Raw genomic sequence first — 17688 nt, 5'->3', positions numbered from 1 at the left:
CATTTGTCCTGCTAGTCTGAGGGTAGCTGAAGTCAGGAACTCTATTCAGGGATTGAATTGTGGGAGTTAATACTGCAGGAATTGTTAGTATTGTAATGCCGTTGTACAAATTGATGGTAAGGCCACACCTGGAGTATTGTGTCCAGTTCTGGTTGCCACATCTCAAAAAAGATATAGTGGAGATGGAAAAGGTGCAAAAGAGAGCAACCAAAATGATTACTGGGCTGGGGCACCTTCCTTATGAGGAAAGGCTACAGTATTTGGGGCTTTTCAGTCTGGAAAAGAGGCACCTGAGGGGGGACATGATTGAGACATACAAAATTATGCAGGAGATGGACAGAGTGGATAGGGAGACACTCTTTTCCCTCTCACATAACACCAGAACTAGGGAACATCCACTAAAGTTGAGCGTTGGGAGAGTTAGGACAGACAGAAGAAAATATTTCTTTACCCAGCGTGTAATTAGTCTGTGGAACTCTTTGCCACAGGCAGTAGTGATGGCATCTTGCCTAGATGCCTTTAAGAGGGGATTGGACAAATTTCTGGAGGAAAAGTTCATTACGGGTTACAAGTCATAGTAGTAACTGTGCAAGCTCTTGATTTGAGAGGCAGGCCACCTCTGATTGCCAGATGTAGGGGAGGGAACCAGGATGCAGGTTGTGTCTGTTGTCTTGTGTGCAACCTGGGGCATTTGGTGGGCCACTGGCACTGTGAGATACAGGAAGCTGGACTAGGTGGGCATTTGACCTGATCCAGCGGGGCTCTTCTTATGTTCTTATGGGAGAGGGAACAGGATTGGGACCAGAGAGGGGACCTGGTCAGGGTGATCAGGTATGACCTCAAAGAGGACAAGGCACCCCACAATGTAGGTTATCCATGAAAAATGCAGGACATGACAAAATAAAAGCTAAAAACACTTGTATATTGATTTCATGTGGTTAACTGAAATGCCAAATTACTTATTAAATTTAAAACTATAATACATATCATTATTACATATAATTCATTAATTACAAGAAGGCTATGTGCTGCCTGCAGGGGCCCACTCATATGGAAGAGGACATTTAAGTTCGTTTCTAGGACAAGAGGCTAAAAAAGAGGACTTGTCCTGGAAAAAGAGGATGCCTGGTCACCTTGGACCTGGTCCTCTCACCTTTTTGCCAGCCCCTTAGCTACTGTCTTTAGAAGGTGAGTGAGGCTGATTTGGCTAAACTGGTGGGGAATGGGGTGAAGCTTGTGTATTTCATTAGAGGACCCTTATCACCTCTCCCAAATTTCAATCTTGGATCTTATCCACAGGTTTATTTTTTGTAAGGTTTTGAGCCTATTCAGAATCCAGAAGACTTTAAAAAAGAATATGGCATCTCAGGTATGGCTTTGTGTAGATTTAATGTATTCAGGTATAAAATATTCCAATGATTTTCACAGTTTCACCAACAGAGATGCCAACTTTAGCTATAAACATTTCTAGTAGCAGGCTAATTTACCATTTCGGCTTTGAGACTTCTAGTATTTGCATACATACTCCTATATATTTTGTCCCCCTTCTGTCTATTTTATGTGTGAATTTACCCTTGGCAGTTTATTTGTTTTAATTGCCTCCCATTAGTATTAATGTGCTTGTTGTCAGTGTCTGTCTTTATTTGAGAATGCAGAGCATTTAGATCATCACCCCCTAAGGAATAAGTTGTCCAGAACCAGATGCTCTCTCAGTACCTGTCAGCTTTCTCTCAGAAGTCTGCTCTACAGCCTTTTTTATTTTAAGTGCTGTCAGCAACCAGCTCCCCTTGTACCAAAGTATTCCTCAATGCCTAACAAATCTCAACCCTTTCCCATCTACACACTGTGATCCTAAAAACTCTATGTGGCCCTGTGCATGGAAAAGGGAGAACTGCAAAAAACTTCCCTTGGATGCTCTGATCTTCGGTTCGTAATAAATAGATATTTTGCATTCGTATATTTCAAGAGCTCAAAATGTGTGCCATACAATTTCCTAGTCATCCTCAAAAGAGGCCTCTGAGGTCAGTCCTACATTTAGCTCTTGAAAATCTGTAGTACCAAATTCACCTTTATTGTTATTTCATTGAAAAACACAAGTAGCTGCAGTTTCGCCATAACTTCCTGTTTTCTTCTGGAAAGAGACTTCAGAATGCTATTCAGATTGACTAATAAGTTGAGTTCCATTTGAAGTTTTGTAATTTGGCTTCTAAAAATTGCTTATATATACCGACTTGCATTTATTTATATCACTTTATTATCCATGACCTTTGAGGGTGAGGAGGATGACTTGCTGAGTTATCTAAGCTAGTAAATATGTCTTTATTTATTTAAATAATTTATACCCCACCTTTTTACCATACTCAAAGGAATGCAAGGCGGCTTACAAAATAAAACTCCTATACAATTATAGATGAAGCAATACAAAAACATATAACATAAACAATTAATAAAACCACAACATACTACAATGGATCACAATTAAAATTAATGGTTGGCAGCCTTCAGTCTCGAAAGACTATGGTATAAGCCTACAGCAACAGGTGGTCTCCCATCCAAGTACTAACCAGGCCTGACCCTGCTTAGCTTCTGAGATCAGACGAGATCAGGCATGTGCAGGGTAACAATTAAAATTACATTTCATTAAAATGCACATTTCTTTATGTTTGATTGATACAATAGATAGTGTTGAACTTCGGCAATGAAGACCTATCTTCAATTCCCCACACAGCAATGGGAGGCCCTGAGTTATAAACTGTTTCTCTTAATCTCGTTAGTTATGAACAACTTGGAACCTGGCTATCTGAAGAACCACCTTCTACTGCATGAATCTGCCTGCCCACTGTGTACATTACCAGATGTCACACATGGCAACCCATTCTCTTTCAAGGCTTAGTTGGTGGGCAGGACCTGTTCAATGGTAGTACTTAGATTGTAGAACTCCCTAACCTATGAGGGCTATGAAAAAATCCATCTGTTTCAAGTAGCTAATTGACACCTGTGCTTTTACTACTTTGTGTTTAATTGAAACTGTAGCACCTGTTGTTTTTATGCAATATAATTATTGCAATGGTTCTCAAACGTTTTAGTCCAGGACTCACTTTTTAGAATGACAATCTGTCAGGACCCACCAAAAGTGATGTCATTAACCTGGAAGTGATGTCATGGCTGGAAGTGACATCATCAAGCAAGAAATATTTTTAACAATCCTAGGCTGAAACCCTACCCACACTTACCCAGGAATAAGCCAGTAGTGTACCTCCCATAAACTTCCCTGGGGCAAATGTCCCAGGTACCAGCCACTAAGACCCTGAGGAAGCCTCCCTGAGGCTCCGGATGGGGGTGGAAACTGTGCTTCTGGTTTGCCGCAGAGAGGTTTCCCTGATACGGGAGAAGGTTGTGCGAGGCTCCATAAGCCTCTGGTGAGTAGGGGGCAGATTTCTGCACGGGGGCAGCGATAGCCTGGGGGGACGCCATCGTGGAGCTTTGCCCCAGGCGCAAGGCTATGGAGGTCCATGGCTGGAGTAAGCTGCATTGACTATCATTGTTAAAAGCATATACATTGTAGCCTGTTAAAAGTATAGGTCTCCCCAAATGCAGTCACATACCATGGTGGCATCAAATCTATTATACTAAAAATAAAGTATTGAAATGAATGGGGATCCACCTGAAATTGGCTCACGACCCACCTAGTGGGTCCTGACCCACAGTTTGAGAAACAGTGATCTATTGTATTACTGCTTTTAAAAATACTAGTCACCATCACTTAGATGGGAAAGTTCAGAATAAGTATTTTAATATTTCTGCCCAACATTGCATATACGCAACAGGAACCAAATGTGTACACCTGTGAGCTGGGCAAAAATGGGTTAAAACCTACAGGGTTGTTTTGAGGACAACCCCATGTATGCCACTCTGGACTCCTTGGAGTAAGGACAGAATGCAAACGAGATGTGTAGAAGCCTTTAGCCTTGGAGTGTTTACACAACAGCTAGACCAGGAAAGTGCAAGTGTATCTGGGATGATATATCATGGATAATCCCCTTCATCTCTGTAAATGTGTGCCATTTTACTCCTTTTTCTTTTGATGCTCCTACATGTTTGCCATTGTGGGTATGCTTCTGTTATCCGACTTTTAAATGAACATACCTATATAAGAACATAAGAACATAAGAACAGCCCCACTGGATCAGGCCATAGGCACATCTAGTCCAGCTTCCTGTATCTCACAGCGGCCCACCAAATGCCCCAGGGAGTACACCAGATAACAAGAGACCTCATCCTAGTGCCCTCCCTTGCATCTGGCATTCTGACATAACCCATTTCTAAAATCAGGAGGTTGCGCATACACATCATGGCTTGTACCCCATAATGGATTTTTCCTCCAGAAACTTGTCCAATCCCCTTTTAAAGGCGTCTAGGCTAGACGCCAGCACCACATCCTGTGGCAAGGAGTTCCACAGACCGACCACACGCTGAGAAAAGAAATATTTTCTTTTGTCTGTCCTAACCCACCCAACACTCAATTTGAGTGGATGTCCCCTGGTTCTGGTATTATGTGATAGTGTAAAAAGCATCTCCCTATCCACTCTGTCCATCCCCTGCATAATTTTGTATGTCTCAATCATGTCCCCCCTCAGGCGTCTCTTTTCTAGGCTGAAGAGGCCCAAACGCCATAGCCTTTCCTCATAAGGAAGGTGCCCCAGCCCCGTAATCAACTTAGTCGCTTTCTTTTGCACCTTTTCCATTTCCACTATGTCTTTTTTGAGATGCGACGACCAGAACTGGACACAATACTCCAGGTGTGGCCTTACCATCGATTTGTACAACGGCATTATAATACTAGCCGTTTTGTTCTCAATACCCTTTCTAATGATCCCAAGCATAGAATTGGCCTTCTTCACTGCTGCCGCACATTGGGTCGACACTTTCATCGACCTGTCCACCACCACCCCAAGATCTCTCTCCTGATCTGTCACAGACAGCTCAGAACCCATCAGCCTATATCTAAAGTTTTGATTTTTTGCCCCAGTGTGCATGACTTTACACTTACTGACATTGAAGCGCATCTGCCATTTTGCTGCCCATTCTGCCAGTCTGGAGAGATCCTTCTGGAGCTCCTCACAATCACTTCTGGTCTTCACCACTCTGAAAAGTTTGGTATCGTCTGCAAACTTAGCCACTTCACTGCTCAACCCTGTCTCCAGGTCATTTATGAAGAGGTTGAAAAGCACCAGTCCCAGGACAGATCCTTGGGGCACACCGCTTTTCACCTCTCTCCATTGTGAAAATTGCCCATTGACACCCACTCTCTGCTTCCTGGCCTCCAACCAGTTCTCAATCCATGAGAGGATTCTATGTATAGAATATCTCCCAATCCTTTCTATGTATAGGCTTTTAAACTACTCTCTACTTTATTTCCCATCACAAAGGAAACGGATAAAGGAAGCAGAAAGAACAGAAAGCATTTAGGGTTCTCCAAAGTAAAAGCAAGTTTCTAAAACAATATTTCTTTACCAGGCAACGATGCTAAAGTGGTTGCCCCAGCTCCTAGACATCTATAACCTCCATTACTCAAATTCCCACATAAGTTTTTTTCTGTTCATTGTTTGACCAGTGCTAGATTTTAAGCATCAGAAGGATGATGAATCAGGCTTAGAGAAACAGTAGGTTTCTACATCTATAAGAGACTAACTATAAGAGAATACAGATGGGACCTCAGTATCCACTGATCTTCTCATCCATTATTTCACTCAACACTGATACTGGGATCCACCTTAAAATGCCTTCTAACAAGGAGAAAAAGCACAAAAATCCAATGTCCTACCTTCGTGCTACTAAATAATAATTTCTTTCAATTAAGATTCCATTATTCACTCCATCTAGTGGTTGAATGTGGTACAGTGTCTACACCTATGCATTCTAGGGCAACCATAGAGAAGCAAGAAACCTGGAAATGGATCTTTAAAGCTGTCTTTCCTCTGATTTGATATCCACTGACTTTTTCTTAAATCCACTGGGGGTTCTGGAACAGAACCCTAGTGAATAACGACCTGTACTATATAGCTACCAGATTTCTAAACATAGGACAAGACCTATGCATTGCAGAATAGAGCATTTTGCCCAATGCAGTTTCTCCCATTCCAGGGTTAAGATAGTAGCTGCACTTGAAAAGTAGTTGTGCTTCAATGTACCATCCAGTAACAAGAATTCTGTTTTGGGACATAATTTTGCAAACTTACTTGCTCTTTCCAGGTTGAGAAGTGGTTGCATGTGTTCTTTCCTGTTCCTAATACAAAATTCTAAGGTGTAAATAAAAATTTGTTAGGAAGCATATTTCCTGCATGTAGAAATGGATCTCAAAACATACAAGCCATGCAAGTGCATTTTTTAAAAATGTAATTTTATCTCTGTTGTCTTCCAATGTTCATATACATGGTCTGTTCCAACTATTTTTTCATCTTGTATATGTTTAACACAATTAGCTGCTTTTTGATTCCAAATAATTGGATGAAGTAACTTCAGAAAGGAGAGCACTTGTTTGTATGCACATGTATGGCTATGAAAAGGGTAAAGTTCTATTGTCCCTGACCTCTCAGTCTTCCCCAAACTATTGATTCTGCATTGCCACACTCTAACCTCAAAAACTACTAGCTAAAATTGCTGATTGAGCAGTATAGTAAGTAACTGCTTCTTTAAAGTTCACCTGTCAATTGCTAGGCTGAAGCTACAGTAAGCCCAAACCCAACATCCAAAGGCCACCAGTTCAAGTTTACCAGAAGTTTCTGTGAGCTACAGTATCTTAAGAAACTGACAAGCTGAGCTTTTTCCAGCTGCTCTTTGGTGAGAGGAAAAGAAGCTGTCTCACTGCCCTTCAGTGTGTGAGAGAAGGAGCTGTTAGTCAGTGTGAGAGACGACTGTGGCCAGAAGCATTACCAGACTGTGAAAGATCCATCTGGAATGTTGTGTTCTTGAAAGATTAGAACATCTTTGTTATTGTAAACCCCTAGGGGTTAGAGAAAGCCTGCCTATGTGAACCACCTTTGATTAAAGTCAAAGGAGTAATCCAATGGCCAATAAAAGATGGTATACAAATACTGATTATGCAAATAGTGAAGATATTTGTGATCTATGCATAACCCTACTGTAACCTGTCTGTAGCACAAATCTGGCTCCCCCCCCCCCAATGCTATTCCAGGAGTATTTTGGGTTAATCAGGTTGTACTTCTCAGTCTTGCTTTTCTTTTCATCCAATTTGGATGTTGTGCCTATATTCCATCTCTTGGTTTCTTTTTTAAAAGAATCTTCAAACCCACCCAAAATATGACACTATAAAACACACTGTGGAGGAGAAATGTATATTTATTTAGTTTGCTATGACAAAGTGAGAACAGATATGACAGCAGATTGTATTTCCAACAGAGGAGTCATAACAGTATTTCACATGTTTAGAAAAAGCAGGAATAGAAGTATGGCAGCAAGCTACAGATCTAGTAGCTCTATTTGCATCCTAAAACAAACCCATTCCTCCACTTTAAGTTACACCTTCCAAAAGGCTTGTGGTGGACTTCTGTCCTTAGATTGTGATCCATGTGTAATGCCTTCAGGCTAGACAGATGTTGCCACCAAGATACACTAGTACACAGCATTACCAGCCAATCCACCCACATCTAAAATAAGCCAGAGATGTTATTTTAATGCCATTCAAGAGGTAGCATTTCAAGATTAAGTCTGCACTCAATCGCACAGTATATCCCACCTCCTAGACTGAATGGAGCTGGGCATGGGATTTAAAAAAAAAGATATTCTGTACAGCTGCTTTCTTAAAGAGCCTTAGGTAGTTTGAAAGAAGGCTCCTTGATGTGAATCTCTTCTTTTGATATTATACTGTGACTAGAATAGATTACTAATTCAACACTGAAGATCACTACAAGCAGCATGTTCAGAGAAGCATGTTTATTATACCTGGGGCAAGCCAGAACATGCTATAGTTAACAAATGCCTTTAAGACACATTCATGTGATACAAATTTATAAACACAACCAGTTTGAATGGCAGAGAACTATGAGCAACCTTAAAACAGATATTAACTGGAGTTGCAGATCCCGACTGGCTTTTCATCCGTATTTCCTCAATAGCCTTCTCAAGGACATGTTACTATTCATAAATGTTCAGACCAACAAGGAAGAAAAGTTTAGGACATGCAGATAATGAATACTCCCCTGTGACTGCAAGCTTTTCTATGGCAATGCTCTACATGTGCCAGGTATTCAGCTGTTTTGAGAGCGCATCTTCAGCCAAGCACTGCTGGCATAAGCAGCCTTTTGTTTTATTCTCAGATTCTGGGCTCTGCTGTCTGTACTATCTCACAACTTTAGGACTGGATCCAAAGTATTACAGAATGTGCTACATTAATTTAACAGGTACTGAAAGCTCCTCATTCACAAAGCCAATATTAAATTAACTCCAATTCAATTAGCTTCCTACCACAAACATCCATCTATCCTTCCTCCTTCTCCTGAAAGGCCATTTTATGTAATGTACTTTACTAGTCAATATTAGATCCCAATACAGAGGCAGACCCTTATCTGAAAAGACTTGTTGTAAAAGTCTTCAGAACTTCTGCCAAGGCAGCAGGAGCCCGACTGTTCAGCTATTCACATATTTGAGTTTCTAAATCAAACTTCTCAAGTTTGAGACACAATGGCCTAATATTCTGCATATGAACTGCTGTAATGGGAGGGAGTGTATGCTAGTGGCTTGACAAGGGTGGAGGGGAGGAAGAACCACACAGACTTTAGAGAAAATTATAAATTTAGATGCTTCTCCAAAACCAATTTGAGTCAAAGGTTCTCAAGAATAATTGTTCAAAAGAACTTTTGGTTTGGATCTAGTAGGATGAACTACACCAGGTCACTTTTCTTGTACCTCCAAAGAAGCTGTGAATTTCAGAGGTGTGGGAAATAACTAACAAGTTTATAAATAGACATTTGATGCAGTATCCCCTTGAATGAGATTGTTCAAGCCAGAAGTACCAAGGTGACCATTTATGAATTTGAACTGGAGAACTCAGTTATGTCCTATGGAAATAACCTCCCTGTTACTACTCCCTGAGGATTTTCTAGTGGCTGGAGCCACCCTCAATTGGTGACCCAGCTTGACTTATAAGATTTGTACGATCAGGATCTTTGTTCCACATTCTCATGATACTAGAAAAAACTACTAACATTTTCTTATCCTCCACAGTGCAAACTGGGAAACATTAAAAACAAAAGCAAATTTATTGGTAACCTCCCAACTATCTAGTAGTTTATCCTGGAGAAATATGAGACAGATAGTTTCCAATGAGGCTGTTTTGTTTAGGGGGGGGGGGAAGAGAAGGGGAAATGAGAAACATTTATCCAAAAGCTTTTGTGGGGAAGGAGAAGGGAAAGAACTGGACCAATAGTCAATCTAAGTAAGGGCTCATTTATAATCCTGATACTTGGGAAAGTGTTTGAAGTAACCCAATGTATGAAGAGGCCACACAAAGCAAGGGTTCCATAGATGTGGTGATTTTATTAGTAATTTTCTATAGTATTTTTAATTTACTTAAGTGGGGTATTAAGGTCAACATTAAATGAAAGAGTTTTCATTTAAGTCTTAAATGAGTAGGATTTTAAAATTTTAAAATATGTCTTTCTTGATTTTTTTTTTAAATACCATTAAGTCACAATACAAGACTCCAGTGTGCTTGTGGGTGCAGTTTGTGGACAGACTCTGGGAGGCAAGGTTCAGCTTCTTTTACACTTTGCCTGTACACTTTGCAAAACCAACTGAATCATTATCACGGTCAAACACTGTGTAGTATGGGCCAATGAAGACATCTCCCAGGATCCAAAGAGGGCCACCAGGTGGTGGGACATCCAGGCCTGAAAATCCACTCAAGCAGAAAGTTTGTCCTTCAACAGTAACCTACAAAATGGGTTAAAAAAAAGAAATAAGACATATGTTTTCCTCCCCATATTTCCCAATAGAGTGTGTTCTGCTATAACTGCATTCCTAAGGAATCCTGCATTACCAAAAATAATTTTTCAATGAGAAAATGAGTTATGGGCTAGAGAGTTTCAGACTTGCAGTAAGAGTTAAGAGTGTTTGAGATACAAGCCTTTGCTCTCATTTGCCAAAGCACTTGGGGTGTGTGCATGTGTATGTGTATTGCAGCCAGTGTTCAGGACCTGAGAAGGCAAGGGAGGGAAGAGAATAACTGAACAGACCTGACAAAGTGATCCTAACCATGTTTACCAAGAAGGAGATCCCACTTAAAGAGGGTTTAATCCCAGGTGAGGAAGCAAGCAAGGGGGCAAAGCACCAAGCAACTTGCAGGCCAGGTGGTATGGGAGTATCAGAGCCTGTTGGGGGGGAGGACCCAGCCCCAGAAGGAACTCTTTCCAGTTCCCTGTTTTGCCTGCAGCTGCCATGCAAAAGTGGCCAGCAGCTCAAGAGTGCAGCAGAGGTGGCTGGAACAAAAGCTGGTAGGGCCTGTAGTCCCTACTACCAGGTTCTTTCCTTGGCTCTCTCTATTTCCAGGTCTGCTGCCACCCATGTTCTCCTGCTTCTCTTGAGACAAAGGTAATATTGTCACTGCAGAATGTATTACACAAATCATGTTCCCCAATTAATCGACTGCATTATATTCAATCTGCATTATGAAAATTCATGCTGCAAGAGAAATGCCTGTATGATCTTTGTGCAAAGAATCAAGAGACATAACTTAAGGCCTCATAGTTAGCCTCACACTTTATCCCCCCTCCCCAGACATAAACCACCCCCCAGTTTATAATAGTAGTGGGACAAATCAGGTTTTAATGAACTTGTAGAAGCCACTGATGAAACATTTAGTTTTTGATCCTCCATGCCAGATTGAAGAGGTGGTACCCTACAGCTTGTTCTTGGTGTAGTTTTTATTGCAAGGCTACCAAAGATTTTCTAGTGAATAGCTAAATTCCCCACACACAACCAGCTTGTTCCAGATGAACAAACAAGTACACACACCCCTTCAATAGAGTTGCTCATGACTACCTCCAGTGTCAAAACAGTAAGGATTTATAATTGAAGTCTCAAATTGAGACCATTGTGTTGGAAAGCCCTAGCTATTTTCTTGAGCTAGAGAGATCTGGTTCTAGAAAACCATTACTAGACAAGAGGCCACGATTACGAAACCAGGGACATAGTAATATGCCTAAGATTAGGCTGATAGACAATGTAATAGAAATAACTTTGAACTTACCTTTAGGGCATATTGATCTGCAGTGAGGGGATACGATTTCCCTCCAAGTACAAGGTTCACAGTGGGCAGGCTGTCCAGTTTATCACAGGGAAGCATGTACTGCAAAACAGAAGTGTGTAAGAATCTGGCATGAACACCAATCTTCTCCTTACAAAAGATGAAAGGTCTGTTCTTTGAGAGAGTGAAGCTGGTAATTGATACCCAAGGCATATTAACACCAGAGCTTGTTCACATCCCTTTAGGCAGGCACCTGTATGGATTACACTGGGGTGTCAAACTTGTTTCATACAGAGGGCTAAAGTTAGCATTCATGGTGTCAGAGGGCCAGAAATGACATCATTAAGCAGATGATGGCCAGAAGTTTAACTTCTTAAATCTATTTACTCACCATGATCATTAAATTTGTTCAAATGGTATAACACATTTAAAAATAGTTTGAATATTCATATGTACTTTTTTCCAGAATTCTTTTGCCTTAGGACAGAGCCACCACATGTGATAAAAAGATCCTTTCGCCTCCTTACATTTCCAGCATTTATTGCATGTACCGGGATACATTTTTGCCAACCTGTCTAGAGATAGATACCATCTATAAAATATTTTATAGATATTTTCTTTCATTGTTGTTGCTTTGATTATCTTCATATTTCTTTTCCAGATCTGTTCCCAATTGCTCATTGTTATATTATGTCCAATATTCTTTGCCCACAGGATCATCACCTCTTTTACTGATTCATCCTCCATTTTCATGTTTAACAAATGTTAACATGTTTCATGTTTAACAAATATTGGTACATCTTCTTAATATAGTGTTCCTCATTTGATAAGAATATTTATACCCTTTGAACCAGAGATATTTCTATTGAACATTTTTCCTGAAAGCTGTAATAATGATACAAGACCTTCTGTTCTACACAATTACAGCAAGATTACTTTATGCTAAGATGTGGAAGAGCTCAGAAATTCCCATTATAGATATGTGGATCAAGAAATTATATGAAATGATTGAAATGGATGTCTTAACAGAAAGATTGAAAGATGGCAAGATAGAAATACAGCAATTATGGAATCTGTTTTACAGATGGATAGACAAACGATTATGAGATATTTAAGTAAAATCAAAATAGACGAAAGTAGACAGACGAAAGTATATATATTAAGGATAATTAGACTAGATTGAAATTTCTGTTAAATTGGTATTGTCATTATAGAATGGAGGAAAGTAATAATTAGTTTTTTTGTGTATGGTGATTTAAAATGGTATTAACTACAGTTCTGCAATTTCCCAATGTTTTTCCCTTTGTACAGGGTGACCCCAAAAAAACAGAACCCACAAATCTTTGAATAAAACTGTTAATTTTTCTTTGGAAAGAACATGACTTTTATGCAAAGCGACCAAGATAACTGAAACTTTGGGGAATAATCGTACACAGATTAAAGTTTGAGTCCAGTAAGTTTCTTGAAATTTACTGGACCTCTGTAGGATTTAATAAAATTTTATGGGCTCTGTTTTTTTGGGGTCACCCTGTATTACCTTTAACCAATGTATATTTGGTTCTTCTTGTACCCATTTCTTTACTCAAACAAAAAACAAAAAAAAATTGTTTTAATCCAGTGGACTCTGAGTTTATAACTGGTAAATTATAAAGCTTGAGGATTTCATATTTTATATTCATTGCAATGCAAAAAGGAACTTATTTCCATTGCAATTCCAAAATGATGCAAAAGGAACAAAACAAGGGGACACCAAACATGATGTACATACAGGGGCAAGTTTTAAAGCCCATCCTTCTTTGAGAAGCATTTTTCAACTGATCTCTTTTCTATACTTAGGAGAAACTGATGTTCCATACTATGGCACTATTGTGCTCATGTGGGGAATCTGAAGTCTTTCCCAATGCAATAAGTGCTCCTTGACTGCTATCACTGCTCTTGTGCTTGAAATATGGCCTATGCCATACCATTTCCTATAGTGGCCAGATAGATGCATCCAGGAAGAACACAGACAGGGCTTGAAGACCTGAATCTTCTGTCACCGTTTCCCTGTCTTCTTTAACCTCAGTAAGTGAAGTTCATGTAGTGATCCATTCCTGGCCAATAGTTGTTGACTTTATCCAATCCCCTGTTGAACCCAACTAAGCCAGCAACCATCACCCCGCATCCTGGCACAACCAATACCACGAGCCAAATTATGTGCTATGGAAAGTGGTACTTCCTTCCGACAGGCCCAAATCTACCGTCAATCAATTTCAGCAGCTGAGCCCAAGTTATCGCATCAGGAAAGTGTGCGGACTCCTTTTACATCTGGTATAGAGAAGTTCTATAAGCACCCTGTGTCACTCCACACCCCTTTAGATTATTTATTCTGAACTAAACACCAGAGAGAAGAAACTGCTCCAATCCCTGGATTCTTTCAATTTCCAAATGTTGCCCCATAAAGGTAGTACAATACAGGACTCCCATCTACTGTTCACTCTGCTTTAAAATAGCAAAAGGTGCAGGAAGTGGTCGTTCTGCTATCTTATTTTCAGTCCCTGGTAGTCTTACAACAAAATTTATCACTATCGCAACAAACGGTTTCTCTTAATTTACCTATCAGGACCCTTAAGAGCTGGTTTCTAGCTATTTACACTTGAACACTGATTGATAACTTGGAGTAGAAATTTTGCCATCCAAGACATCACATGGGGTGTGGCATGGGGAAGTGAAGATGTGCTTTCACCATTGCTCCAATACCTTCTGTTGTCACTGGGGATGGAAATGCTTGCCAGACATTGTCTCTCTGGATTGGAAGCACATCTTCCAATGTGCTCCAATGGATTGGGGCAGGATGCAATGAACTTACCTGCTACAGCTACTGAAAAGGAATAAGGAACCATTTGTTATGGCCAGTTCTTTAAGCAGATTGTGTTGTGGGACAAGCTAGGGGCTGTTGTATGCCATTTGAGATAAACTGGTTTGAATCAATAATCATGTTGCCTTTTGGATGACAATCCAATGGAACCTGAAAGTGGAGTCACACCAATACGATAGTAGTTAAGGTGTCATTTAGCCAATATATACATGTACCAACATCAGACCTGACATCCTACCCAATTTCCTGCCTGCACTTACCTGTCCTTTAATGATTGGCTTGGCTCCAATGGCTTTCTGCAGCTGTTTAATTTCATCTGTAGGTCCTGTAATGAGAGAGGTTCCTGTGTCTACAATAGCTGCGCAGCCATCCTTGCATACTGTGAGGCCATCACCGACATCAACTCTGTAACAAGAAGGTTATACCCAGGTTAATAGAATCCATTCACCTTTTTCTTAGTTTCCAGTTGTATAGTTAAGTAATCTTCATTACAGCAAACATATATGCAGAATTGTGAGAAAGTGTTCTAAGCAAAGATGGTATTTAATTTTGAAAGAGATCCCAACCTGGGGATCTTAGCTGGTTATCCAAAAGAAAGGTGTTTCAAAATGTGCTCTCTGTGATATATGACATAGGAACCCCCTCCTCTTCTCACCAAGTTCTGCACTCTTGTTTATTTGACCTATATACCATAATAGGCACTAAATTTCCAACTCACTATTTACTTGGAGCCCTCCTGGTTCCTAGACAGATTGTCAACCACTGAGTTTTGTCTATCAGATTGAAAAATCTCTGGAAAGCTCTAGACTCCCAGCCAGCCTAATCAGGCACTGCCCCTTCTGAGAACCAATTCAACTCTCCTACTCAGGTACTGCAAGTACCACTTCTTCCAGCTTCCTGGTGTTACCAGCAAACAGCTGAGAGGTAATGAAGTGGAACAAGAAGTGCAGGACTTGGAAAGGTACACATGAAGCTGGAAGTTGTGCAATGGGTTGAGGGCAGGACAAGGAGACAAACCATATTTGGGCTAGGTCAAGTTTAATTATCATTTGGCAATGTCATTTGCTAATGTAGCTTCTTAAGTTGCACGTACACATTTTCCTTGCCATGTGTATTTTTGTATAAATATTTTTTGTGTGTCTGTAGTTTATGTGAAACTGAAAAAACAGCTACTCACTTGTCCATTTGGATTTGCCAGTAAGCTTTGCGAGTGACATTCACCCAGTTGAGCTCTCCAGTGTAATACTGTGGGTCTATTCCGCCAAACAGCAGTTCCCCACCAGGTGTTGCTCCAGGATCCCTGGAAGAAGGAGTACACGGGAGTAGACACATCACTAAGAGAACAGTGATGGATGCTCACGTCAAATGTAATCAGATAAAATATCACTTTATCATCAAATGCATTTTGTTTGGAGAAGTGTAGTGAAGACTGGAATATACTCCAACAGCTGTGATCATATACAGGCCTAATAAAAGTGGAGGTGTTGCAGAGCAACTTGGAGAAGTCCACAGAATACACGCACAGATCTCAAGATATCAGAGATTTTCCTAAGACTGGAGTTCTCCTGCTAAAGTTCAGGTTGAAATAGCAATCACTCTTATGAATATTAAACTGCATCAGACCATTATGTCTATGTAACTTAGTATTGCCATCAATAGCTGGTAGCACTTCTCTAGGTGTTCTTTCCTACCCTTACCATGAGATGCTCTTATTAGTTAGAAAGTGGGAATTCCAGTTGGACTGTCTTCCCAGGAAATATATTTCACATTGGACTGTAAAGCCTGATATGTTTACACAGAACATGCTGTTCTCTGAGGGACTCAGAGTAGTCAGTATAGGGACTCCACATCAATGCAGTCTGTAGGGTTATCCATCTAACTGAAGCAGTAGATCCATGTTGTGTCCAAGTCTATATGAGCACTGTGCCCTTTCCTTAGCTCCCTGTGCTGTTCCATAAGCATGCACATACTCCGGAGTAACTTTAGTCTACATCCCACAATAAAAACTTTATTTGGAAGCAGCAAGGCCATCACATTTGATCCATGCTACAAGAACTGGTCATACAGCAAGGGATGATGCAAGCTCAAGACCAGGGGTCTCTAAACCCCAGCCCAGGGGCCAGATGTGGCCCACAGCAAGCCTCTTTCCGGCCCGTGGCCAACTTCTTGTTCCCTGAAAGCCTCTGGCCCACTCAACTGAACATGACCAGAACTGTGTTCTAATTGTGTCTGGAGGGTGTTCTGAGGGCCAGAGAGGTTGAATCAATGAGTTCGTTCAGTCATTCATTTACTCACTCATCTAAGTTCCATCTCTAATTTATTTATTTAAATTTTATATTTAAATTTTTTTTCTGGCCCTCCACACAACGCCTGATATTTGATGTGGCCCTCTGGCCAAAAAGTTTGGAGACCCCTGCTCAAGACAATAAGCTTTTGTTCTACCAGATCTAGTTTTACCTGTTCAGATAAAATGAAAATACGTTCCTGTCCACCAGTTTTTGTTCTATCACATTGTCAAAGACAGGTTTCACATTTTTCACAGAGATCTTGTCGTATGCCAGGCCCAAGATGCCATCAAACTTTGCAGCAATGAACGTAATACCAGGCTGTTTGGTAGCTTCCCCAAACAACTGTTCCTTGACCTGCAAGTTACCAATCTAAGATCAAAGAAACAGACACTTATGAAACAAGCTGCTGGAATGGTTTCTTCTAACCATGATATCTAATGCAAGTTACACAAGAGAAAAGAAACACAAATTTGCTTGGAAAGTTCTCTTGTCATTAGCTGTGCAAGCTACTGAATTCAATCAGAATTATACTGAAATGCCTGCAGAATGTAGCATGACATGAGACAGCTATTCATTCTTTTGGACTTTGTAGATGTTCAGACTTCAAACATATATAGCCCAGATTTGTTTACTATCTCCAAGATCTTAGCAGGAGTACACTGCCATAATAAGCTGATACAATAAGCTCAAGTAAGGGAACCATTCCTACATTGGTTCACCTAGTGCACTGCAAAGTATATAAATATTCTTAGCAAAAACATATGCTCACCTTTAATACAAAGATGCTTAGAATACCACTGAAATACTAGCTACATATGTACTCTCATACTTGTGTTTGTTAAACACATTTAACTGCAAGACTAAGCAAACTTTCTTGCTAGAAGGGCAAGGGCTTAAACAGCTTGGAAAAGAAAAGTGCCGTTAGCATACTAACCGTGACTATATCTTGGCTGAGGAATCCAGACAGGCTCCCAGTACCATAATGGATGGCAAAGTCAGTACCATTTTTCACATAACTACTGGATTTGGCAGAATCATATTTATGATGCAGCACTACAGGGAGAAATAGCAATACAAGTAATATATACAATTTGCTCACCTGCCCACCACTAGATAGTATTTAAGAGAAATGGCATTACTATTTTATTCCCAACTATGAACCAGTCCATAACCCTTTAATATAAAGATGTGTTGAGTCTAGGGTTGTAGGTTTTAAAGACATGGTTGCTTTTACCAATTCAGTTTCCTGGATTTTCAACAGAGGCACATTTTTGTGCACC

The 17688-nt window shown here is 40.3% G+C and overlaps 1 protein-coding gene across 1 annotated transcript in view; it reads right to left on the bottom strand.

Moving 5' to 3' along the window:
- Positions 1 to 7341: 7341 nt before the first annotated feature.
- Positions 7342 to 17688, bottom strand: part of CTSD (cathepsin D) — a 32859-nt gene continuing 22512 nt past the window's right edge. Inside the window, exons 4-9 of the mRNA XM_066610119.1 lie at positions 17343 to 17461; positions 16578 to 16777; positions 15298 to 15420; positions 14381 to 14525; positions 11267 to 11365; positions 7342 to 9951 (exon numbers count right to left, since the gene is read on the bottom strand). Coding sequence (XP_066466216.1) covers positions 9781 to 9951; positions 11267 to 11365; positions 14381 to 14525; positions 15298 to 15420; positions 16578 to 16777; positions 17343 to 17461 — 857 coding nt within the window. The 3' untranslated portion in view covers positions 7342 to 9780. The remainder of the gene's footprint in view (positions 9952 to 11266; positions 11366 to 14380; positions 14526 to 15297; positions 15421 to 16577; positions 16778 to 17342; positions 17462 to 17688) is intronic.

The sequence above is a fragment of the Tiliqua scincoides genome, chromosome 1 (genome assembly GCF_035046505.1).
Source record: "Tiliqua scincoides isolate rTilSci1 chromosome 1, rTilSci1.hap2, whole genome shotgun sequence".
Classification (NCBI taxonomy): Eukaryota; Metazoa; Chordata; class Lepidosauria; order Squamata; family Scincidae; genus Tiliqua; species Tiliqua scincoides.
The sequence above is the reverse complement of the archived record's forward strand: the minus strand, read 5'-3'. Positions and strand labels throughout refer to the sequence as shown.